We start from the raw sequence: 26,742 nt of genomic DNA on the forward strand, positions 1-26,742 counted from the left end.
TCGCGATATTTCCTAGTTTACGTAAATGGATGAATTACTTTTCTTCCCTCCTATATCTAGTAGAGTGATTTGTTTGTGTTTTACGCCAGTATCATCGAACTACAGTCGGGGAAGGGGGTAGGAATCTGTGTTTCCGGTTCTCTAAAGGTATAGCCAGGTTATATTAAAAATGTTAGTAAAAATAAAATGATGTCCCTGTATTTAGCAATTAATATCTTACGTCTCATTTACTTAGCTTTATTTCAATCCATTCTCCAGTATGGAATTTTAGGGTGGGGACATGCAAGTATTTCTAATCTCATTTCACTAATACTTATTCAGAAAAGGACAATTAAAATATGCCTTAATAAACCAATTGATTACTCATCCGAGCTTTTGTTCATTGATTTTAATGTTTTGAAAATTAAAGAGATTTGTTATATGCTTATTAATCTTCATACATAACAATCGTAATAAATTCAAATTGTATAATCATAAATATGGAACTAAAAGATCCAATTTTATGCGACTAGAGGAACCAAAGTGTTTCACAAGCACAGCTCTGAGCCATGATACCTACTCTGGACCAAGGTTATGCAATAAAATAATTGATAAATACCCAAATTTGGAAAATTTTAGTATCAGAAATTTAAAAAATAGCGTTAGGAATTTACTTTTTAAAGAGTATATATATTTATTTAATATGTATATGTATTTGTATGATTTTAATTGTTAAAATTGAAATTGTATTTATAAAGTTTAGTTATTCCTGTAATTTTTTTTTTCTTGATCCAGTTTGTGTCAAAATAATTATCTTTGTTTGTGTTTATCTTTGTGTTTAGATATCTCCCTGAGCACGAGTTTTTACTCCTTCAGGGAAGAACTAAGATTGTATTTTTGTACATGTTATTTTACTAACAATAAACAGTAAACAATAAACGTCTAATATAACTATTAACTGCAGAGTCACTAGAGTGTACAGGGACGTCCTAGAGAAACTGAGGTACAACCCGTTTAACCTTGACGAAAGAAGCACACATAGCATAGCCACACATTATTTTCCATCTTGAGGAAGTTGACCGAACCAACAACACTGACGTAAGACATACATACTTGCGTAGGAATCTCTGTAGTCACACAGTCCGAACTTAATAATAATTTTGAGCACAAAGAATTCGTGGAACGTTCCGGCGAAGTGTGGCAGTCCACTTCGATCCTCTGGGCATGGGTCAATGAGAGGCAGAGCCACCTTCGGCGCCACGCAGAATGAGGTGTGTTGAAGAGGAAGGACTCCGCCGTGCCTGGATTTACGCCCTAACTGCGGGCGAATCACCGTAACGGCTCGTCTGTTACAAAGTGATCATCCAGCTCGCCGCACCTTCTCGAGCAGGGAAAGCGTAATTCGACTCTGCGAATGGCCAGGTTCATTGTTTCTTTACATGTACAGTATGCCTAGAGTTAAAATCGTCAGTTCAGGCTGAACGAGGCAAATTGTTATTTAAAAATAAGTGGTATTTTAAGGACAAGTTCATTTCATATCCTAGTGTAATCCTTCGAACTGTTCCAAAATTTTTCTCCTTTCACACGTATATTTGTAGTCGGTTGAAATAGTCGGTTCTGGCGGTACCAGACAAAGTGTTGTTTAAAACTAATAGTATTTTAAAGGGTAAAGTTATTTTATATCCTATTGTAATCGTTCAAACTACTTATAAACTTCTGTTCTCTCACACGTATCCCTAGAGTTGAAATCGTCGGTTCTGACTGTACCAGGCAAATTGTTATTTAAAATTCATGGAATTTGAAAGGATAACTTTATTTCACATACTAGTTTAATCATTCCAATTATTTAAAAACTTTCACATGTATGCCTACAACTAAATTCGCCCGTTCTGAATGAACCAGACAAATTGTTATTTAAAATTCATGAAATTTGACAGGATAAGTTTATTTCACCTACTAGTTTAATCATTCCAACTATTTAAAAACTTTCACACTTATGCCTACAACTAAATTCGTCCGTTCTGAATGAACCAGACAAATTGTTATTCAAAATTCGTGTTTATTTCACATATTAGTGTAATCGTTCCAACTATTTAAAAACTACTATATTTTCCTTTAATACGTATGCCTACAATTAAATTCGTCCGTTCTGAATGAACCAGACAAATTGTTATTTAAAATTCGTGGAAACTTTCAGGATAAGTTTATTTCACATAGACTACTAGTGTAATCGTTCCAACTATTTAAAACCTTCTAAATTTTCCTTTCACAGGTATGCCTACAATTAAATTCGTCCGTTCTGAATGAACCAGACAAATTGTTATTTAAAATTCGTGGAACTTTATAGGATAAGTTTATTTCACATAGATTACTAGTGTAATCGTTCCAACTATTTAAAACCTTCTATATTTTCCTTTCATACTTATGCCTACAATAAATTAAATTCGGCCGTTCTGAATGAACCAGCCAAATTGTTATTTGAAATTCGTGGAACTTTACAGGATACGTTTATTTCACATAGACTACTAGTGTAATCGTTCAAACTATTTAAAAACATCTATATTTTCCTTTCACACGTATGCCAACAATTAAATTCGTCCGTTCCGAATGAACCAGGCAAATTATTATTTAAAATTCGTGGAATTTTAAAGGATAAGTTTATTTCACATCATAATATAAATATAATGGTTCGAACTATTTTTAAAATTCTGTCCTCTCACATGTATGCCTATAGTTGAAATCGTCGATTCTGACTGTACCAGGCAAATTGTTATTTAAAATTCGTGGAATTTGAAAGGGTAAGTTTTTTTCACATCCTAGTGTAATCGTTCCAACTATTTAAAAACTTTCACACTTATGCCTACAACTAAATTCGTCCGTTCTGAATGAACCAGACAAATTGTTATTACAAATTCGTGTTTATTTCACATATTAGTGTAATCGTTCCAACTATTTAAAATCTTCTATATTTTCCTTTCATACGTATGCCTACAATTAAATTCGTCCGTTCTGAATGAACCAGACAAATTGTTATTTAAAATTCGTGAAACTTTACAGGATAAGTTTATTTCACATAGACTACTAGTGTAATCGTTCCAACAATTTAAAACCTTCTATATTTTCTTTTCACAGGTTTGCCTACAATTAAATTCGTCCGTCCTGAATGAACCAGACAAATTGTTATTTGAAATTCGTGGAACTTTACAGGATAAGTTTATTTCACATAGACTACTAGTGTAATCGTTCCAACAATTTAAAACCTTCTATATTTTCTTTTCACATGTTTGCCTACAATTAAATTCGTCCGTTCTGAATGAACCAGACAAATTGTTATTTGAAATTCGTGGAACTTTACAGGATAAGTTTATTTCACATAGACTACTAGTGTAATCGTTCCAACTATTTAAAAAGTCTATATTTTCCTTTCATACGTATGCCTACAATTAAAGCAGACAAATTGTTATTTAAAATTCGTGAAACTTTACAGGATAAGTTTATTTCACATAGACTACTAGTGTAATCGTTCCAACAATTTAAAACCTTCTATATTTTCTTTTCACAGGTTTGCCTACAATTAAATTCGTCCGTCCTGAATGAACCAGACAAATTGTTATTTGAAATTCGTGGAACTTTACAGGATAAGTTTATTTTACATAGACTACTAGTGTAATCGTTCCAACAATTTAAAACCTTCTATATTTTCTTTTCACAGGTTTGCCTACAATTAAATTCGTCCGTTCTGAATGAACCAGACAAATTGTTATTTGAAATTCGTGGAACATTACAGGATAAGTTTATTTCACATAGACTACTAGTGTAATCGTTCCAACAATTTAAAACCTTCTATATTTTCTTTTCACAGGTTTGCCTACAATTAAATTCGTCCGTTCTGAATGAACCAGACAAATTGTTATTTGAAATTCGTGGAACTTTACAGGATAAGTTTATTTCACATAGACTACTAGTGTAATCGTTTCAACTATTTAAAAAGTCTATATTTTCCTTTCATACGTATGCCTACAATTAAAGCAGACAAATTGTTATTTAAAATTCGTGAAACTTTACAGGATAAGTTTATTTCACATAGACTACTAGTGTAATCGTTCCAACAATTTAAAACCTTCTATATTTTCTTTTCACAGGTTTGCCTACAATTAAATTCGTCCGTTCTGAATGAACCAGACAAATTGTTATTTGAAATTCGTGGAACTTTACAGGATAAGTTTATTTCACATAGACTACTAGTGTAATCGTTCCAACAATTTAAAACCTTCTATATTTTCTTTTCACAGGTTTGCCTACAATTAAATTCGTCCGTTCTGAATGAACCAGACAAATTGTTATTTGAAATTCGTGGAACTTTACAGGATAAGTTTATTTCACATAGACTACTAGTGTAATCGTTTCAACTATTTAAAAAGTCTATATTTTCCTTTCATACGTATGCCTACAATTAAAGCAGACAAATTGTTATTTAAAATTCGTGAAACTTTACAGGATAAGTTTATTTCACATAGACTACTAGTGTAAACGTTCCAACTATTTAAAAACTTCTATGTTTTCCTTTCACACGTATGCCTACAATTAAATTCGTCCGTTCTGAATGAACCAGACAAATTGTTATTTAAAATTCGTGTAATTTTGAAGGATAAGTTTACTTCACACCATAATATAAATATAATCGTTCGAAGAATTGAAAATGCAGTCCTCTCACACCTATGCCTAGAGTTGAAATCGTCGGTTCTGACTGTACCAGGCAAATTATTATTTAAAATTCGTGGAATTTGAAAGAATAAGTTTATTTCACATACTAGTGTAATCGTTCCAACTATTTAAAAACTTCTATGTTTTCCTTTCACACGTATGCCTACAATTAAATTCGTCCGTTCTGAATGAACCAGACAAATTGTTATTTAAAATTCGTATAATTTTAAAGGATAAGTTTATTTCACATCATGATATAAATATAATCGTTCGAACTATTTTAAAAATTCTATCCTGTCACACGCATGCCTAGAGTTGAAATCGTCGGTTCTGACTGTACCAGCAAATTCTTATTTAAAATTCGTGGAATTTTACACGATAAATTTAATTCACATCATAATATAAATATAATCGTTCGAACTACTTTAAAAATTCTGTCCTCTCACACGTATGCCTAGAGTTGAAATCGTCGGTTCTGACTATACCAGGCAAATTCTTATTTAAAATTTGTGGAATTTTAAAGGATAAGTTTATTTCACATCATAATATAAATATAATCGTTCGAACTATTTTAAAAATTCTGTCCTCTCACACGTATGCCTAGAGATGAAATCGTCGGTTCTGACTAGGCCTATACCAGGCAAATTCTTATTTAAAATTCGTGGAATTTGAAAGGATAAGTTCATTTCATATAGGCTACTAATGTAATCGTTCCAACTATTAAAAACTTCCGTCTTTTCCTTTCACACGTATGCCTACAATTAAATTCGTCCGTTCTGAATAAACCAGACAAATTGTTATTTAAAATTTGTGGGATTTTAAAGGATAAGTTTATTTCACATCATAATATAAATATAATCATTCGAACTATTTTAAAAATTCTGTCCTCTGACACGTATGCCTAGAGTTGAAATCGTCGGTTCTGACTGTACCAGACAAATTCTTATTTAAAATTCGTGGAATTTGAAAGGGTAAGTTTATTTCAGATCCTAGTGTAATCGTTCCAACTATTTAAAACTTGTGTCATTTCACAAATATGTCTAGATTTAAAATCGTCGGTTTTGGCAGTAGTAGGCAAAAGGTTATTTAAAATTCGTGGAATTTTAAAGGATAATTGTCCTTGAAGAAATAGCGATGATCGCGATTACGAAGAGTTGACCTCATCTCGCTGAAGGGTTTTATTCAGACGCGTCAGCAAATTGCGATACTATGATGGATTGCCGAAGCGACTTCATTACAGGAGGCTTTATTAACTCAACAACCGAATTACGCTACGTAAAAGGCATTTCATCTCGCGAGAGAGTCCTACAAGTGTACAGTACAATCAAGCGCAAGGAGCTAAATATCAGTAACTGCATATTTTCTTATAATTACTTTCCATACGCATTATTATTACACGTCATAAATACGTGACTGCTCCGCTAATAACGATGAGAAGGATTACGGCAGAGAGATAAGAGTTCAATGCTCACTGGCAGGAGTTCATATTGCAACAGCTTATGTCTTACATTGCAAAGATTTGGATAAACAGTGTCATATAGGCCTGTCTCTTAGAGATTTTTGTTCTTTTTCTTCCACGGCAAGGATAGGCTATAAGGCTATTCCGTCTCTCAGACTGTCTTCTCAACGCAGCCTAGGTCGACCAATTACACATGCATACATTGTCCAACTCTGTCGAAAATGATAGGGTTGTGTTGGATTTGTTAGATACAGTTGACTAAACAACATATCTGTATTTAATTCAATTGATTATTATTGGGTAAAATATACATATTTTCATTAGATTAGGAACTATAGATGGAACCAATTGTAGAATACCTACAAAATTACAGGCAAATAACCTCATACAAGAAGAAAAGCAACAAACGCAACTTCATCATGAAAAGAAAAAGGTAGTATAAACCATTTTTATTAAATGTGAGTTGTTAATTATGATAATCTAATAGTTTCTGTAAAATATAGGCCTACCTTTAATATTTGCCACAGGACATGCTTCACTTCATCACATTTTTCATATTAAATTCAATTCACAAAGCTTAAAGTTCCAATGAATGTTGCGGAAAAATGGTACGTGATAGAGAAAATGTGAGCTCAGTTTTGGAATCGGCACCTCAAGAAACAATAAATGTAAGATAAATTTAGAGAAAAGATTTTATGCCCCTTAATTTTGCAGGCCTGTGTAATAATAATCATCATATCATCATCCATACAAGTTTTAGGCCAATAATAAGAGGAAATGAAGGTGCAGTACATTCATTCATTCATACTGTAGTTTTCTGCCCAATGACATATTCTTCACTGCAAACCAAACATTCTCCAATCTTCCCTCTTATCCACTTTCGTCTTAGTATCCGCAAACGATCCACTTATCTTAATGTGGTCTATCATCTGATATCTTCCTCCCGTTTACCATTCCTTCCAGTGCAACCTTAAGTAGGCAGTTTCCTCTCGGCCAGTGATCCAGCCAGTTTCTTTTTTTTTTTCTTCCTGATCAGTTTCAGCATCATTCTTTCTTCACCCACTTTCTCTATCACAGCTTCATTTCTTATTTCGTCTGTCAATTTCACAAACTCCATTCTTCTTCATATCCATATTTCAAACGTTTCCAATCGTTTCTCTTCACTTCATCGTAATGTCCATGTTTCTGTCTCGTAAAATGTCACACTCCACACAAAGCACATCACTAGTCTCTTCCTCAGTTCTTTTATCAGGGATCCGCAGTAAATGTTCCTTTTTATATTAAAAGCTTCCTTTGCCATTGTTAAGGCCCATTCACAATGAAAATTAAACATAACCGTAACATAAACACAGAAATTTGCGCCCAGGCTACCAAATGGGATCATTCAAACGATTCACATAAGCATTGACATAAACATTACCGTAAGACGTTAACATGAAAGTTTGCAAACTCCAAACGTGATTTGCAAACAGAACACAATCGTGGAGCGCTGAAGTATACGGCAGAATATGGGGAAATGGTGTCGTTGTTATGTTTCTATGGTTACCAAATATGTTTGCTGTTATGTTTATGTTCCCATCGTGAATGATGGTGTGACTTCTTGATTTTACCGTAACGTTTATATTCTTAAGTTAACGCTTACGTTATGTTTAATTTTCATTGTGAATGAGCCTTTATTCTCCTTTTGAGTTCTTGGCAGCAGCCTTATATTACTATTACAGTACAGCCCAAGTATTTTGAAACACAGAAAATGTTCCTTTCCCTATTAAAAGTTTCCTTTGCCATTGTTATCCTCCTTTTGAGTTCTTGGCAGCAGCCCATGTTACTATTAGAGTACAGCCCATGTATTTTGAAACGCAGAAAATGTTCCTTTTCCTATTAAAAGCTTTCTTTGCTGTCCACTTTTTCCACTGCCTCATTTCAAATTCGCACGTTTATATCTTATTTATTTTTCTTTGGATAACCATAGTTTCCGTTGATAGAGTAGGCCTAATGAATAACCAAGAATGTAAAATTTCTGGTGCGAACTAGAGAATGCTGATCAGTTCCCATATTGACAAATCACAATCTTATATAAATTTGACTCCACTTCTAAACAGCACCGGGTATTTCTCAAATACCACATTCAATGTAGGTACATTAATTATGTAAGCAGGTGACTGAGTTCCAGCTGAAAATTTATATCATATCCTACGAACCTGCTCTTACTACAAGGCTGCAATCCTTTGAGACAGTGAAAGGCCCTAACACGTACATTCTAAAGGGCTCAGAGTAATAATACAAGCTGGCACCAATGACCCGAATTCCTAGCGTACCGGTTCATTTGGTTTCTTGTAACGAGTCATTACATTGCAGTTAAGCTTATAACATCCACTAAAAAAAGTTAAACCTACATGAACTGGTGCAACTGGGTGTGTGAGAATTTGCTTTCTACGTCTATTGACAACAACGCTCCCTGAGTCCTTGTAAAAACGACAAAGATAACAAAAATTTTCTTAAAATATTTTATGAGCTTCGCAATAGTTTAGTTCCTTTATCATATCACGAGTTATATCATCGTTCAAGCTTATTTCTTGAACTATTGTACATGGGACTTCTGGTAGCCTATTCAGGGTAAACCGTAAGTAATGTCATTCATTTCTGGGGTTATTCTTTGAGATATTTCAAACAAAAATATTTAATACAATTTTCCTAGTTTTTGCTCACTTTCCGAGATAAAAATTGTTTTATATGAAACATTTCATAGCATGTTTTGGGCAAACCATTGATTTAATTCCCAGTATACTACGTCAATGTTAGAGAGCAATGTATTGTGATAATAAATTATTGAAAGAATTTTAATTTTTATCCTTTAAATGCTCAGAAATTTGATCCGTACAAATGTAACTTTTCATTCTAAAAAGGAATTCTAAAATTTATTTATTTATTTACTTAGTTATTTAATTAATTAATTAATTAACTAATTTTATTTTCATTCATTTATTTACTTATTTATTTCTACATTTATTTATTTATCTATTTATTTATTTATATATTACAGCATTTATTTAGTTATTTATTTATTTCTTCACTTATTTATTTATTTATTTATTTATTTATTTATTTATTTATATTTACTAATTTATTTATTCATTTTCTTTTCATCCATTTATTTACATACTTATTTCTTCATTTATTTATTTATTTATTCACTTATTCATTCATTCATTCATTTCTTCATTTATTTATTTATTCATTTATTCAATTATTCATTTATTTATTTATTTATTTATTTATTTATTTATTTATTTATTTATTTATTTAACCCAGTACAGATAAGGCCAACAGGCCTTCTCTTCTCTTCTACCAGAGGAATCGATCAAATCTCTGCATATTTAAAGAACAAAACAATTCTTTCTATCATTTTTATCATAAACTAAGTTTGTAAGCGCAGAATAGCGTACAATGTACATTGGGTTGCATATTTAGAGGGACACAGCATCATCGAATTCTACAGACGTAGCGATTACGGTTGAATTTTTTGTTTTTGAATACAATATTATACGAAATGCAAATATAACAATTGGAAATTTATCCTTTGAAGAGGTGGAAAAATTCAAATATCTTGAAGCAACAGTAAAAAATATAAATGACACTCGGGAGGAAATTAAACGCAGAATAAATATTGGAAATGTCTGTTAATATTCGGTTGACAAACTTTTATCATCAAGTCTGCTCTCAAAAAGCTGAATTTATGAAACAGTTATATTACCGGGTGTTCTGTATGGTTCTGAAACTTGGACTCTCACTTTGGGAGAGGAACAGTGGTTAAGGGTGTTTGAGAATAGGTGCTTAGGAAAATACTTTGGGCTAAAAGGGATGAAGTTACAGGAGAATGGAGAAAGTTACACAACACAGAACTGCACGCATTGTATTCTTCACCTGACATAATTAGGAATATTAAATCCAGACATTTGAGATGGGCAGGGCATGTAGCACGTATGGGCGAATCCAGAAATGCATATAGGCCTAGAGTGTTAGTTGGGAGACCGGAGGGAAAAAGACCATTGGGGAGGCCGAGACGTAGATGGGAGGATAATATAAAAATGGATTTGAGGGATGTGGGATATGATTGTAGAGACTGATTAATCTTGCTCAGGATAAGGACCAATAGCGGGCTTATGTAAGGGCGGCAATGAACCTCCTGTGTTCCTTAAAACCGTAAGTAAATAAGTAAGTTCAGCAATAATAATATTATGACATACACCCAAATGGTGGAATGGTAATACCCTTACACAATTTAATTTACCTCTCTTTGTTAACATGCTTTAAAAAAAGGTAAAGTCAACCCCAATATAGGTCAAATCATCCCAGGGGTTGGCGAAAGGTTAAGGCTTCCATCTTTACAGGAAATAGGTATTAATGGCAGTAGGGATACCAATCCTACATGTCTGTCACTTTACCCCAAGGAAATTTCTCTGGTCACATTTGTCTCCAGATTGAACAAACTCCAGGGCTGTAGTGCGGCGGGAATAAATGGAGAAAATCCAAGACCCCATCGGGAATGTAACCCGCAACCTTACGGCTTTGTAGCGTAATGCCTTAACCGGGAAGCAATTGTGAACCCGAAACCAATTTCTTTTTAATAATAATAATAATAATAATAATAATAATAATAATAATAATAATAATAATAATAATTCTTTATTTATACTGGCAGAGTTAAGGCCATAGGGCCTGCTCTTATACTCTACCAGGTCACAAAGTATACAAGCAGTTAAAATTTAACAAAAAGTTAAAGAACAGAATACTAACATATTACAAAAAAATAATAATAGCATAATAAAATCGACACTAAACAACATGAAAATAATACCATAATAGAAAAAAAAAGAAAGTAAAATACATTGGAATATAGTGAAAGCAACTCATTTAGTACAAATGGTTAATATGGAAAAACGTAAGGAAGAATATATCAAAATGGAAATGTAATAAAATAATAATAATAAAAAAGAAAAGAAATACGAAAATTAAATAGAATTCACGATAAAAAGGTTATGATAATAAATTCATCGACTGATAAAGAGAACAAAAAGGGGAAAGGAAGGAAAAAGAAATATATATATATATAGTTACAAAACTATGGTAGATAAAAGGGCTTATAACTGAAAGGAATCTTTCTAGGTTTTTTATTTCCTTATCCACTTTTTTTCTGATAGGCTAAACAGCAAGTGAGACTTAATATTGACAAGTGGTAAACTGATGAGGAAGACAACTCGCGAGACTGGGACGAAAACTGAAAATGTGTCCCATAGGCATTCAGAATTAGGCTCGACACACTTGGATGGGAGAATTTTAAATACGAGCCGGCACTGCTTACGTGAACAAACGTCGACATAGGTCAATCTTAATGAGTAGCATCCGTACTCACTATCAAGCAACCGGCCCGACCGCATGCCTGGGCATCGTGCCCCGGGCAAGGCCTCCCAGCCGGTCCACAACGCGCTTAGCATACTCCACAACATGGCGGCACTGTGTTTACATGTGTGTATGCACGTATGTATCGTTTCAGACTGTTTCGATCTATCTTCTTGGGTCACTTTTCATTTTTGGTGTCCCGCGCCGTGGCGTCGCGGTCTAAGGCATCTGCCTAGGACTCGCGTTACGGAATGCGCGCTGGTTCGAGTCCTCGTGGGGGAAAAATTTTCTCATGAAATTTCGACCAGTGTATGGGACCGGTGCCCACCCAGCATCGTGATGCACTTGGGGAGCTACGATAGGTAGCGAAATCCGGTTGCGAATGCCAGCTATAACGGCTGGGGAGATCATCGTGCTAACCACACGATACCTCCATTCTGGTTGGATGATCGTCCACCTCTGCTTCGACATGTGGGCGTGAGGCCAGCAGCCGGCTCGTCGGTCTAGGCCCTTCACGGGCTGTAGCGCCACGGATTATTATTATTTCATTTTTGGTAGTAGGCCATTTAGGTAAATAAGATATTCCGGTCCCACGAAATTTTTGTTACAGCATTTTCGGTAATAGGACATTTCTGTACCACGAATTTTTTGGTACAGCACTTCGGTCACTTGGGTCACTTTATCATTTTTGTCATTGCTTTGTTTCAGCCATGTTGCTTATGAAATAAATTTAATGTAAATTACATTTGTGCGAGATCGTGCGTATTTGCTTGGTTTCCGCAAAAAACCAATCCGCGGAAAGTCTAAATTCCACATTCAGTATTCCCAACCTAACACACATAACAATTTCACTCTTCTTACCGCTTAAGTGACATATTGATTTTACTGCTTTAGGCTTTTAACATATTATTTTTAGAGACGTTCAATATAGTAATAATTATAAATTGAAAACTCACCACTGAAATTTCACCTAAATTGCACTGTTAATTATTGTTTTTAAATATTTGCAAAAATTAAGTAAACTCTACAACTCCACTAAACTTACTACATTCGTGATGCAAGTAACATTAAGGAAGCCGTGAAAAAAACAACAAGATACCAGACTCATCATAGACTGGGGGGAAAAAGACAGACGTATATCATGGCCTGCTGGAGTATAGTAAACACAGAAAACATTTTAAAGCAACAATGTTGAAGATAGATATTTTTGTTTTGCTAATTTGCCATCATTAAACAGAAACCAAGATGGAGATTTCATTGCAACTAATTAGAAATTCCTCTTTCAGGTATGTAATAAACGATCTTCGCACAAAATAATGTACGATACACGAGCGGTATGTTTTCTTTCAATTCTCTGAAATTAAAAAAGCTCAACTACGTTTCGCTTTTTCAAACTTTTCCTCGAATATGAAAACTTCAACATACCGCTCTTGTAACGCATATTACTATTCCTAGCAACGGTAAAAACAATTTGCGATATGCAATACAATTTCTGAGTAGAAGTAAAATCACTTCCTAGAAACGGAAAAAAAAACTATTTGCAAAGAAACGTAAGGGCTCTCCCGAACAAAACATACCGGTACATCAAAAACCAGGAGCAAATCGTGTCCATTGTGAGGAGATACCAGGACTACAAGACTAGAGGACAGTTGGATGTTTATTTAAGGACACTGACCTATAAACTGAAGACCAACTCCAGCGGGCGTGCGGCTGATAGTGGTAGTGAAGAGGAAAAAACGGAATAGTACCTACTCAGACAGAAAATTTCTGTGGAATTGCTTACAATGAAAATAATTGTTCCTTACATTTCATTATATTTTGAGGGTATAAAGATCGAAGTAGGTACCAATATGCCACAATTATCCAAAAAGTCATTACCAATATTCAAATACCCAAAGAAACCAATGACCGAAAAAGTGTGGCTCGTGTCAGGTACCCACATATCTGTTACCTATCTGTCTGTTTAACTTACCAAAATGTGGGACCGAAACAGTCCCTAATTCATCAACATCAAGATTTGAGTCCTTATGGTCCGTTCCAGTTCCAAACTAAAAGCTGGCCAGGCAATGGGACCGCCCGTTCCAATCCATTTACCTGGAAAATGATGATCTAACCATTGGCGTACTGGAAGTTTCAAATGTGCTGGAGCAGCGTCTAGTTGATATCATAGTTGCCTGGCTAGCCCGGTCCCCAGACCTAGCACCATTGGACTTCTTTCCCTGGGGCTGCATGAAGGAGAAAGTATACCAAACGGAGATAGCAAGCAGGGAAGAGCTCTTTGCAAAGGTTAACGCTGCTGCAATGGAGATACACCAGCACGGATTGGATAATGTGCAGCGAAAGGTCAGACGGCGTGCTGAAGCGTGTGTTCGTGTGAGAGAGGGACATTTTGAGCATCTTCTCTAGACAACTGACAATTAGCCTACCTTCTCTCAAGCAGACAGGCCCATTGGGTGTGGAATCAAATGGGGATAGATACGGTACGTGATATTTGTGTAACTAGGAAACGGGGATGAATAATGGAAAAGTGTATCTGGATTTTTTGTTGCAAATAAGGTCCTGAATCACCTCGTTAAGGATTGACCTGACCTTTTGATACATTCTGTATAAGTTAACTCCTTAATTCACTGTTTCTACTCCTTTCTTTTCCAGTTAACACAATTAAATTAGTTTCATTGTATAGACCCTTAATGACCGTTATTAAGGGAAGACTCCACTGAAAATCATGAAAATTTTTCCAATTTTTTTTAGCTATTTCACTTATTCAGATTTTATATTTCCATACCCCAAATGGATTCAGCTCAATTCTGATTACAAATACTCGTATGTTTACACTTTTTAAATTAAGACTGGAAGGGGGCGTGGAATTTAAAGAGCTGTCAAAATTGTTTTTCACCGAAGAATTCTTTTTTAAAATTTCTGATTACAAATCTAGTAACTTTTTGTTGGCTCCCTGAAGTTACTAGATGATTGTAGCGGATAAGAATATTAATTTACATAAATATTCATTTTATTTTCAAAATTATTTTTCTGTGTTCATTTCTGTTGATTCAACACCAACTTTCTTATGCCAAATATTAATCAATCTGGATGAAATTTTTACTGCAAGTATTTATGAGGTAGCTGTATGTTTCTATGCATTTATTTTATGAGAAATGCTGCTAGTTTATTTTATTAATATTTTTCTTAATGCTGCTAGTTTATTTTATTAATATTTTTCTTAAGAAAAATATTAATAAAATAAACTAGCAGCATTTCTCACAAAATAAATGCATACAAACATGCAGCTACCTCATAAATACTTGCAGTAAAAATTTCATCCAGATTGATTAATATTTGGCATAAGAAAGTTGGTGTTGAACCAACAAAAATGAACACAGAAAAGTAGATTTGAAAATAAAATGAATATTTATGTAAATTAATATTCTCCTCCGCTACATTCATCTAGTAACTTCAGGGAGCCAACAAAAAGTTACTAGATTTGTAATCAGAAATTTTAAAAAAGAATTATTCGATGAAAAACAATTTTGACAGCTCTTTAAATTCCACGCCCCCTTCCAGCCTTAATTTAAAAAGTGTAAACATACGAGTATTTGTAATCAGAATTGAGCTGAATCCATTTGGGGTATGAAAATATAAATTCTGAATAAGTGAAATAGCTTAAAAAAATTTGGAAAAATTTTCATGATTTTCAGTGGAGTCTTCCCTTAAATGTTATGGTAAACCTCAAGAATGTAAGATTTTCCATAATAGTGGTATCTTAACCATGTCGAATGCTTTAACATAGTCGATAAAACTAATATAGCCTATGTTGGGAGATTAAATTCTTTCTTCTTTTCTATTAGCTGTTGTAATGAGAAGCAATCTGTGCAGGAACATCCTTTGCGAAATCCATTTTGTGCTTCTAACAGATGTGTTCCACTAATGCCACGCATATATTTAGACAAAAAAAGTTTCATTTTGCATAATGTAAGTCGTGCCAGTGAAGCAGAATTTGCCACGAATAACGAATTCATACAGTTTGGAGAAGCAAGCTCCTCGCGGTTCTGAAAATGAGCGTGCTTATACGAACCAACTTATAGGTACGATAAGTGGCTTAAGCTAAGTGGAGTTGTGAACCTGCCTTTACAAAACAACACAACCCAGCCACGTTCTTTTTTATTTGCCTTGAGGCAGAATAAGCAAGCAAGTCAGGCCAAACTAAAGAACCGAGTTAGTTAAGGTTTAGTAGTTGATAACGTTGCGACACCGACTGCAGAATAAAATGTTTCTAATACACTTCAAAAATGGTTCATATTACCATACTGAAATATTACAAAATCACCCTTATGTAAAATGCAGATAGGACTATTATATCCTCAAGTGACGAACTGGTTTTTCTCCTTGCTCTGTGTATACATAGAAGAATGAGCAATGAAACTGAGAGAGACGGAATCTGCAGAAGCTATATGGTGTTCTGAATTCCTCAGCGTCACGGCTGACCCATCCATACAGCAAAGCTATTCCACACACTTAAATCACTGACTCTGCTCACTCTAGTCGCCGATTTCAGTGTAGAAACCTTGCATTTCTTTTCAAACTTAGATGCTCAAAATTTCAATTCATTTCCTATAGTTGTAACTTAAGGGAAACTAGGCCTTATTTTCGAAATTTTTGCAATTTTAATCCGATTTATTTCATTTTTTATATATTTCTTAGATCCATAAAAACAAGGTGTATGCAAATTTGGAGCTTAATCGGGCTGAAAGTTTCCAAGTTAATTTTATTTTCTTCTTCTTCTTCTTCTTCTACATCATTCCCTTTTCCCTCACGGGCGACGGGTCTGCCTCGATCCATCTCTCCATTCCTCTTTATCTCTCGCCATTCTTCTCAGTTCCCCAATTCCTTTCCCCTCTTTTCCTTGCCATCATCTCAATATTATCCATAGGCTATACACTACATCGTCCTTGGTCTTCCCTTACCTCTTCACCCTTCCGTCACTGCCTCCATTACTTGCCTTGGTTTTTTTTTTTATTCTCCTATTCGAACCATGTGTCCATACCACTTTAGTTGTTTTCTTCTTAATTTCTCTTCTACTGATTTCTGTTTTAATTCCTCTCTAACTCTCTCATTTCGTACTCTGTCCCTCTTTGTTTTTCCAACTATTCTTCGATAGCATTTCATTTCAATTGCTGTTATATTACTTATTCTCTCATTCGTCACTGGCCAACTTTCCCCTCCATACAGCAGAGTTGGTTCTGTAACGAATTTGTATATCTGTAATTTTGTTTTAGGCAGTATTTATTTTTTCCCAAATTGATAGTAAATATTACAGGCTTTCGGTTTAATATTTTATTTTTCCATTTTGATGTGTAATAATTCCAAGATATTCATAAGTTTTCACCTGTTATAGTAATTAATATGGATTATACCTACAGTTTCATTAGTTAACCCTTAAATTGACTTCTCACACTAGTTTATTAAACCTTGTCGGACTGTAAAGAAAACAACTATTGCAATGTACATATTTTATATATTGTACAATATTATTGTATCGTGAAATTTTAATTTTCCTACCAATTTTTTTAGTAGGCCTACTACCCGTTGTCGCCATCCCGGCTGCAGCGAGACTGACTTAGCCACGTACTGGGGTTCTGTAAGAAGGGAGAGCTACTGCGTAACAACAGACACCATCGTGCCCGTACAGCAATTGCCAACCTGCTAAGAAACAGAGGATGGGTAGTACATGAGGAGATTCATTGCGTGTCTGAAGTTGATTCTCATAGAAGAGTCGATCTAATTGCCATCAATAGAAGAACCCAGAAAGCGATACGATTTGCTTTGAACGAGACACAAATCAAGCACTGCAGATAAATGATGACAAGCGAGCTAAATATCTACCTTGTCTTCCATACCTCAGTGAAAAATATGGCATTTCGCTTTACAACTGATGTTACAGGCTTACTATTTGGAGCGAGGGGTTGTTTACCAAAATTTACATGTAATATCCTTAAATCCTTTCAAATTCCCTTTTATGAGGTTCAGAAGATCGTAATGGAAATTCTGAAGGCCTCTCTTCAAACTCTACACTATCATCTGTATGTTAATACGTAAATTTTTGTTTTAATGTACAAATCGAATCATTATTTTGCTCGTTTCATTTCCCTTTATCTTTTATGTCTGTTAATTCCGGATCCCAGTGGCCAACCTCACTTGAGGACGGATGATTTGAAATAAATCTCTGTTAAAACTATAGCATATAGCCTATTAACCTGTTGTATCTTATAGGATACTTTGTCAATTTAAGGGTTAATTTGATTTTAATTATGCAAATTAGTGATAGGCCTATAATTAAAATGTTCCTTGCACATTATATTCAAATACAGAAAATTAATAATTTTTATGTAGACCTAGATTCAACAGCAATATTTTAACGTTTAGAAATTCATAGTATCTATTTTAGTTTGGGCACAATAAATGTTTAAAAATCAGTTATTTAACTATTCATACTTTTTTGCTCCCAATTTTCAAGATACTTAAATTGCCTCAACGTTAGATCTCAGGTAATATGTTCACTATTGAGTTTGGTTAAAAATGTATGAGCATGGAGCGTTTTAAACATAAAAAATGTTGCTCCGAGAAAAAGACAAATTTGCGAAAAGAGATGCAATAGATTTACTAATTTATGGAGCAGACCTATATAAAAATCGCTCCTGGAGCTTAAAGGAGATATAGGGGCAAAAAACCGCTTACTATCAAATTCCTAAAATCGAAAGGAATATTTTAGTACAAAAAACCGAAAAATTATGTTCTGTGTGTGTGTGTGTGTTTGTGTGTAAAAACTCAGTCCTAGTGTTCCTTAATAACGAAAACATTACAACCTCTAAAATAAAAGCTTAGAAATCTTGCAAGAAGAAAGAGACTTAGGAAGTAAGCAGACATGAAGGAATAATTTGACTGAACAATGTAAAAATAAATTTAGGTTGTGAAATGTAAAACCAATAAAATAAGTCTGTTATTCCAAGTTCTAAGCTACGTTTGTCCCGTGCCGTAGCATCGTGGTCAAAACCATTACGTCTAGTTCTCACGTTATGGAAAGACAGCTGATTCGAGTCTTCATGGGGGAAGACATTTTTTCATGACATTCCGGCCAGTGTATTGGACCGGTGCCCATCCAGAGCCGTGTTTCGTTTTAGAAGCTATGATATGTAGCGAAATCTGGTTACGAAAATCAGCTATAACGGCGGGAGGTGATCATCGTGCTATCCTCACAATACTTCCGTTCTAGTTGGATGATCGTTCACCTCTGTGAGGGATGTTCGTAAGGCCAGGAGCCTGCTGGTTGGCCTTGATCTTTAATGGTCTATGTGCTTAAACTACTTTTCAATAAAATATAACCTGCACAAATGCTGTCACAAATATGTAATCAAATATACTGCGTGGCAAAAGTCTCTCCGCAGTGAACTCAGAGGCGCGTGGGAACGCTTAAGTTGGCAGCGTCAGAGAAAAGAAAAGATAACAAGTTACTCTTAAAATTATATATTTATAAAACGACAAATATAAATAAAGACTACATAATACATACCCTACACCAGCAGGTAAAACATTTCATCTCCTTGATGTCCACTGACACACGACCTCCCTCGTTGTCACAATGTTGTATGTCTCCTGAAACAAAGGAACAGTTTCATCAAAGCCTCTTAATAATGCTGTACCTTATCATTTTCCTCGCTCTTCCTTACGTCTTCAATATCACGAATTTCTTAACATTAAGTTACATCTTTAGAACCTTCTATTAGAGATTCAAACGAATTCCATGAAACGAGCCACAGCAATGTAAACAAGATACATCACTAGTTAATAATTCAACTGCTACCAAGGCAACCACGCTAGAATGTCACATGTTGAAATATTCCAATACTGTAACTATACGAGAGATTCTTTCCCTAGGTCTATGCTCCTGGAATATCCATACCGTTCACCCACCATAGCAACCGCTTCTCCGGATTTGAGTCATACGTACGAGTTATTCCATCTCAAATCGACCGAAATATAAAGGAAATTGACCTTACAATTTCTAAATACAATAAAACTTTTTTTTTGTACGTAGAGACCTGTGATACAATGCTTTGTGCAAAGTTTGAGGCAACAGAACTTCATAGTGTTTAATTTAAAAATATTTAAATTTATCGTATTTTCATAAAATTTGAAAATTTAAACTGTTGTAGCTCCGAAACTCTTTCACCCAGTGATCAAAATCATGATTTATTTTGATGCTGAGAAATTAAAGTTTATATTGACATATAAACAGATTTTCTTACTTTTTACGGAAATGGAGAAATTTAGATTTTTCCTCATTAAGATGCCTTTGCCAAGGAAAAAATATTTTAAAAATATATAGTTAGATTCCGCATTGAAAGTACAAATAAACACATATTTTTTACTGATGCCACGTTGATAAGAAAGTAGATTATTGAAAATATCAAATAAAGAAAATAAATAGTACGTGCGTGAACTAAACAGCTGACTGTGAGGCGGGAGCTAGCTGAGGTAAGGAAGACCAGGAGACATAAACACGTCATGTTTCGTCTAGCAGTCATGGCTGTGCTAGCTTTATCACAGGTTTTCATAAACACAGGAGTAAAATGACGCCCAACGCTCGCTTATCTTCAGCTCTCGGCCAGTGCGTGCGGTACTGCGGCGTTCAAGTCTAGGCGTGTGAAAATAATCTATTTAATACCCTCGAAACTTATTGCCGTGCCACATTGCAAACAATGCCGAATCCCTCTTAATAATACAAGGTTTTTTCTCAATATTTTTTTACATTTTTAAAAATTGGCAAAAAGCCTAAAAGCAAATAAAATCAGATTATCTGTCTCTCTGTGTACAATAAAAATAATGATTACTTCTTAACATAACCTACCAAATGTCAGCTTCAAAATAAGCTCTCGTTCAATGTTCTGCAGTAAATGGTTCCAGAGTTCTGAGCGCTGAAAGAGGCTTGTTTTTATGAAATACGCTAAATTTGTCGCTCAATAATACGAAAACCGTTTGACTTTCGATAGCATATTTTTGAAAATGTACTCTCCTCAGCAGCTTGTATAAATAGGGAAAAAATTAGAGTGTAAAAAATGCGAGGTTTTTTACTGATCGATTTCATGTGGAATAGCACGTACGTTGATAGTCTATGTAGATTTTGTCGCAGCTCTGGTAATAATGACTGAACCACGGACTCTCCAACCTGGTATCGAAGGTACTTCCTTCCTAATCGGAGTGCCCAACCCTGGGTCCGCGATTAGGCAGTCCCCGCGGTTCCCGTGCCCACAGCTGATTTACTAGCGAGCGGGTGGCCACGTCCATACATCTTCCAATATGAAATGGAGAGGTAGCAGGGCAGGGCAGGGCGGCTGTAATGAGCTGCTAGCCATGCGAGTTATTGGGCCAGGCTACTGCCCGGCTGCTGCACCATGGTCAAATAATTTGTGGAAAGATAGCGGTTCCTTCGATGACGCGTCCTCCCACAAACCTGAACATTTGTTGGGGGGAGTACAAGTATGCGGCAGTGGAGTACAGGATCGTTTATGGCATTCTTCAGAGACGGTGCTGCGTTCACACTGGGACGACCTGGCCACTGTTCGTCACTGTCGAAGGCAGCCCATTTCAGAACGTGTTTGTGCATGTGGTCATGTGAAAATGTTTGAAAAATTCTGCTTTATTTATTTTCAAGTTCGCATGTATACTGTTTTCGCTGTAAGAAAAATCCTGATGTAAACGCAAGCACGTGGCTGTCATACCTATGATTGGCTCCCAGACGAAACACTCACATACGCAGGAGAATATAGTTCGTATTTGGAAACCATAATCTTGTATTATTTGAAACTAAAAAATTGAATTTTAGTTGTTAAATACGATGAAACATATAACTTCACTCATATGTAAAACGATATATAAAAGAAAAGCTGCTTTTATAATTTGTTATGTACTATGAACGCGGATGAATACCAACAGTAATACCGAGGTAGTCTGTTCTTGTAACAAGCTGGCGTCACTTGAGCTCGTAGTTGTTCACGTAAGCACGTGGTACTGAAGTATGCTTCTGCATCCTCGGTGTGTTTAGTTATTAAACATAAGAGTGGAAACCCTCTCAAAAGCGGAGAAAAACAAATAGTCTTATATGTATATAATAAGTTAAGTGAGTTTTAATTACAATAATTATAAAGTAAATGTTTCCTGAGCAAACGGATGCATAGTAGTGAGGTTAGGTCTACTTGACGAGTAATGGGAAATGTTTAACATGGAACAGAATGTACAACAGTGGGCGGGAACACGTACTCAGAATCTATGGCGCCAAACAGCGGCCAATGAAGCCTCACTTCAGTCACGTGCTATTGTTTACATTAGGATTTTTCTTACAGCGAAAAGATTATAGTAACTCTTACATCAATGGTCAAGTTGAATCGGTCATTTGTAAAATCACATGAGTCACAGAAAATAAGTTTCGAGAAAAATAGAAAAAAACTACCTATAGTCAATGCATTTTCTGTTAGGCCCGTGAAATTTTTACAGGAGGAACGTACATTAGTATGTCTGACTACAAAAGCATTTTATCTTAATTATTTCATTTCATATCACCTTAAAAATATATATATTTTTTTAATTTCTTGGACTCATGTTGTTTTAACAAGTACCAATAATAACAGCTCCAGAGTCCTGACAAAATATGGGGTGTATTGTTTGTTGTAGCGTGAAATACATTATTATACAATTTTCAATCAATTTATATTGTTATTATTTAATATTCAAAATGATTTAGGACTGTATCATTCACAAATTAAATTCAAAATATCATAGCCGACTAAAAAAAGTTATTCGCGAGTAATTAATTTTCATACCAGTGTGTCACATGTTTAATGGCAATGTATGAGTACAGACATATCTTTATGTTTGATTAATTTACTGATTATTTTTATAAGGCTAAAAATACTATCAATATCAATTCCAACTTATTTCATACTCAGTCTCTTTCTTAGGGATATCACTTTCATTCACTTAGTACAGTATAGTTGTACTACTATGGAATTTATGTGAATATTCCTTCTTAACTATTATGTTATTAACGTTTAAAACTCAAATGTAATATTAAGAAATTGGTGTTAGCACTTTTTCCAGATACTATAGATAATATCAAATAGAAAGAAGCCATAACAAAAATAACATAAAATGTCACGTTGCGTTTGAAGTTTGCACACCACTGTTTTCTCAATCCAACAGGCTGCTTATTCGTATACAGTACATAATCCTTCCTCATTCCATACCTAGCGCTTTATGCCCGCGCACGACGTCAAGGTCAGAAAAATTCGCTTGCTTTGACATCACTACTATATGCTCTCGCAAAGTGCTGGGAAATTCATTCTGCAGTTTCTGCATAAAATAAGCCCGTAGCGTAATGTCAGATGTTGAGATTCGGTACATACGTGAGGATTTTTCTATAACTTATCTTCATACAGAACAACAGTTCCAAACAGCTGCAGTATATAACTGCAAGACGATGCATTATTTTGTCGCAGGTTGCCTTGACAGTAGTCCGGGTGTGGACGCTAACTTGCCTTATTGTGTGGACGTAACAAAGCCAAGTTTTATTAATGATTATGCATTGTAAGAATTTGTGTATTCAGACTTGCATAGTAGATGTCACTGCTATACAAGATGGGAAGGGGAGGAATTGAAGGATTCAGAGCCATAGTGGGCCAAGCGCCATTTATTAAAAATGGAGAAAGCAGGGGTTAAAGTTAAGTGAATACCGTGGTTTAATGAAGATTGACATATTATTAAGTTTTAATGTGTATACTTTATATTACTTGCTAGATATGCTTCCATTGAATTATAATAACTTCATTTTATCCCTTGTTTTCTACGGTTTTAGTAAATGGCGCTTGGCCCACTATGGTTCTGAAGATGAAAACCTCCTCATACATATCTTGAAGAAAACCCGCAACGTTCCAGACCGCAGATGGAAGATGTAACAAACCGCACATGAAACTTACTCACATGCGCCAACTTTGAATTTTGACGTGAACGAGGGGTGAGTGTTAAATCCTTCATTAATTTTATATCTTTACTTGAATCTCATGCCATAAATTAATAAAGCAACTCACCTTACAAACTTATCAATAAAGGTAAGGGCATTACAACATAAAATACTGAAAAAGAACTGAATAGTAATTTGTATATACTGTGTACCGATATATGTTGCTCAAGAATATGCCATTAGGAAAGTTCAGGATAACAGACAAGGTTTGGAATTGAACGGTTTACATCAGCTTCTTGTCTATGCGGATGACGTGAATATGTTAGGAGAAAATCCAGAAACGATTAGGGAAAACACGGAAATTTTACTTGAAACAAGTAAAGCGATAGGCTTGGAAGTAAATCCCGAAGAGACAAAATATATGATTATATCTCGAGACCAGAATATTGTACGAAATGGAAACATAAAAATTTGAAATTTATCCTTCGAAGAGGTGGAAAAATTCAAATATCTGGGAGTAACAGTAACAGATATAAATGACACTCGTGAGGAAATTAAACACAGAATAAAAATAGGAAATGCCTGTTATTATTCGGTTGAGAAGTTTTTATCATCCAGTCTGCTGTCAAAAAAGCTGAAAGTTAGAATTAATAAAACAGTTATATTACCGGTTGTCCTGTATGGTTGTGGAACTTGGACTCTCACTTTGAGAAAGAGACAGAGATTAAGGGTGTTTGAGAATAAGGTTATTAGGAAAATATTTGGGGCTAAGAGGGATGAAGTTACAGGAGAATGGAGAAAGTTACACAACACAGAACTGCACGCATTGTATTCTTCACCTGACATAATTATAGCCATTTATAAGTAAGTAAAAAGTAAGTAAGTGTACCGATATATGTCAAAACAGTTCTCAAATTTCATACTCTGTACCGTCTACTGTAATTGGGGCTTTGCCCTGTTAAACAAACAAACAAACAAACAAATAATTAAATAAATAAATAAAATAAATAAAATAAATAAAATAAATAAATAAATAATAAATACCGTAAATAAATAAATAAATAATAAATAAAAATAAAAATAAATAAATAAAAAATAAATAAATAAAAATAAATAAATATAAAATAAATAAAAATAAATAAATATAATAAATAAATAATTAAATAAAAAATAAGTAATTAAATAAATAAGTAAATAAATAATTAATTAAATAAATAAATAAATATAAAAAATAAATATAAAATAAAAAAATAAATAAATATAAATGAATAAAGAAATATAAATAAATAAATAAATAAATAAAAATAAATAATTAAACAAAAAATAAATAAATACAATAAATATAAATACATAAATAAATAAAAATATAAATAAATAAATAATTAAATAAATAAATATAAATAAAAATAAATAAATAATTAAATAAATAAATATAAATAAAAATAAATAAAAGTATAAATAAATACATAATTAAATAAATAAATATAAATAAAAATAAATAAAAATATAAATAAATACATAATTAAATAAATAAATATAAATATAAATAAATAAAAATAAATAAAATAAATATAAATACATAAATAAATAAAAATATAAATAAATAAATGTAAATATAAATAAATAAATAAAAATAAATAAATAAATAAATATAAATAAATAAATAAATAAATAAATAAATAAATAAATAAATAAATAAATAAATATGATAAACATCACTGAAAATTTTATTATGCATAAACCAACAACACTAGTTGTAGGAGAAGGACAAGTTGGAAGAACAGTTGGAAAATATGGATTGGCAAAAAGAAATGGTAGAGGAGAATATATTTTATCTATTTATTTACTTATTCATTTATTTACTTATTTATATATTCATTTATTTACTTATTTATAAATGCTGGTCAATAATAATTCCTAAGTATTTCACTTGAGTAGATTCCTTCAGTGTAGGATATTTACAATAATCGTTAATTGAACAAGCAGCATAATGAATTATCACTTTGGTTCAGGGACAACCCAAAAGGCCATCGCGCACATTTACGTAGATCGGGACAGTAAAACGAAAGATGACAAACGCAATCGGCGCAATCCTGTCGTATTCCGCGCTTGTCACGGAATGTCGTTAAAATATACAGCTGGGTGGGCGGCAATGATGTGCGTTCTAAGAAAATATTAATACAATGCGAAGTATTCAAGGACTAAAAAGCAATGAAATATGAAGTGCAGGAGCGTGTTGGAGATAAGTGGACCACGCCTATAAGGGAGAATGTGGAACAAAATTTAGGGAACGGCAGACACAAAATTATAGCTCGAGATCAGAAATGCAGGAAGATAACGATAAACTCTTACGCGTTCAGCTCCTTTACGTAAGGAGTGATTCCTAGAAGTGCGACAAGTCCAAACTGCTTAATGTTGTGTACTTATGTAACATGGGAAAGAATTCATCTCGTTGTCTTGGGTGCTTCAGCATGTGGATTAGCTATTTTTCAGTCCGCCAAGGTTATATTAATGCTTAAACTCCTCATAGGAAGTCTATATCGAACGTTAAAGTACTCCAGGAATGTGTGGGCTGGTTGATTTATTTCTTACAGTGACCCAAACCAAGGATTTTCTATTTTCAAAGAACTATCGAGGGTCACCAGAGATCCGGATGCTTTCCCTCGACTCTACCAGTTGTACACAACGAAATATGAAACTTTAACACATTACAACACGGGAAGCGGAATTTTCGTCACCGGAACTCTCGTCATTGTATCATCTAGTCACTGCAATTTTGTCACCCGGTGTTTTTGATCACTTCGACTTTTTGGTCATCCGATATTTTAGTCTCCAGTACACAGTTTCATACTTACTTACTTACTGGCTTTTAAGGAACCCGAAGGTTCATTGCCGCCCTCACATAAACCCGCCATAGGTCCCTATACTGAGCAAGATCAATCCAGTCTCTATAATCATATCACACCTCCCTCAAATCTATTTTAATATTATCTTCCCATCTACGTCTCGGCCTCCCCAATGGTCTTTTTCCCTCCGGCCTCCCAACTAACACTCTATATGCATTTCTGGATTCGTCCATACGTGCTACATGTTCTGCCCATCTCAAACGTCTGGATTTAATGTTCCTAATTATGTCAGGTGAAGAATACAATGCGTGCAGTTCTGCGTTGTGTAACTTTCTACATTCTCCTGTAAC

General features: G+C 34.1%; 1 protein-coding gene across 1 annotated transcript in view; it reads right to left on the minus strand.

Annotated features, from left to right (window-relative positions):
* The window catches only part of cv-2 (crossveinless 2), a 466,713-nt gene that overhangs the window by 167,819 nt on the left and 272,152 nt on the right, over positions 1-26,742 (minus strand). The window contains exon 3 of the mRNA XM_069816882.1: positions 19,104-19,186. Coding sequence (XP_069672983.1) covers positions 19,104-19,186 — 83 coding nt within the window. The remainder of the gene's footprint in view (positions 1-19,103; positions 19,187-26,742) is intronic.

The sequence above is a fragment of the Periplaneta americana genome, chromosome 17 (assembly GCF_040183065.1).
Source record: "Periplaneta americana isolate PAMFEO1 chromosome 17, P.americana_PAMFEO1_priV1, whole genome shotgun sequence".
Lineage (NCBI taxonomy): Eukaryota > Metazoa > Arthropoda > Insecta > Blattodea > Blattidae > Periplaneta > Periplaneta americana.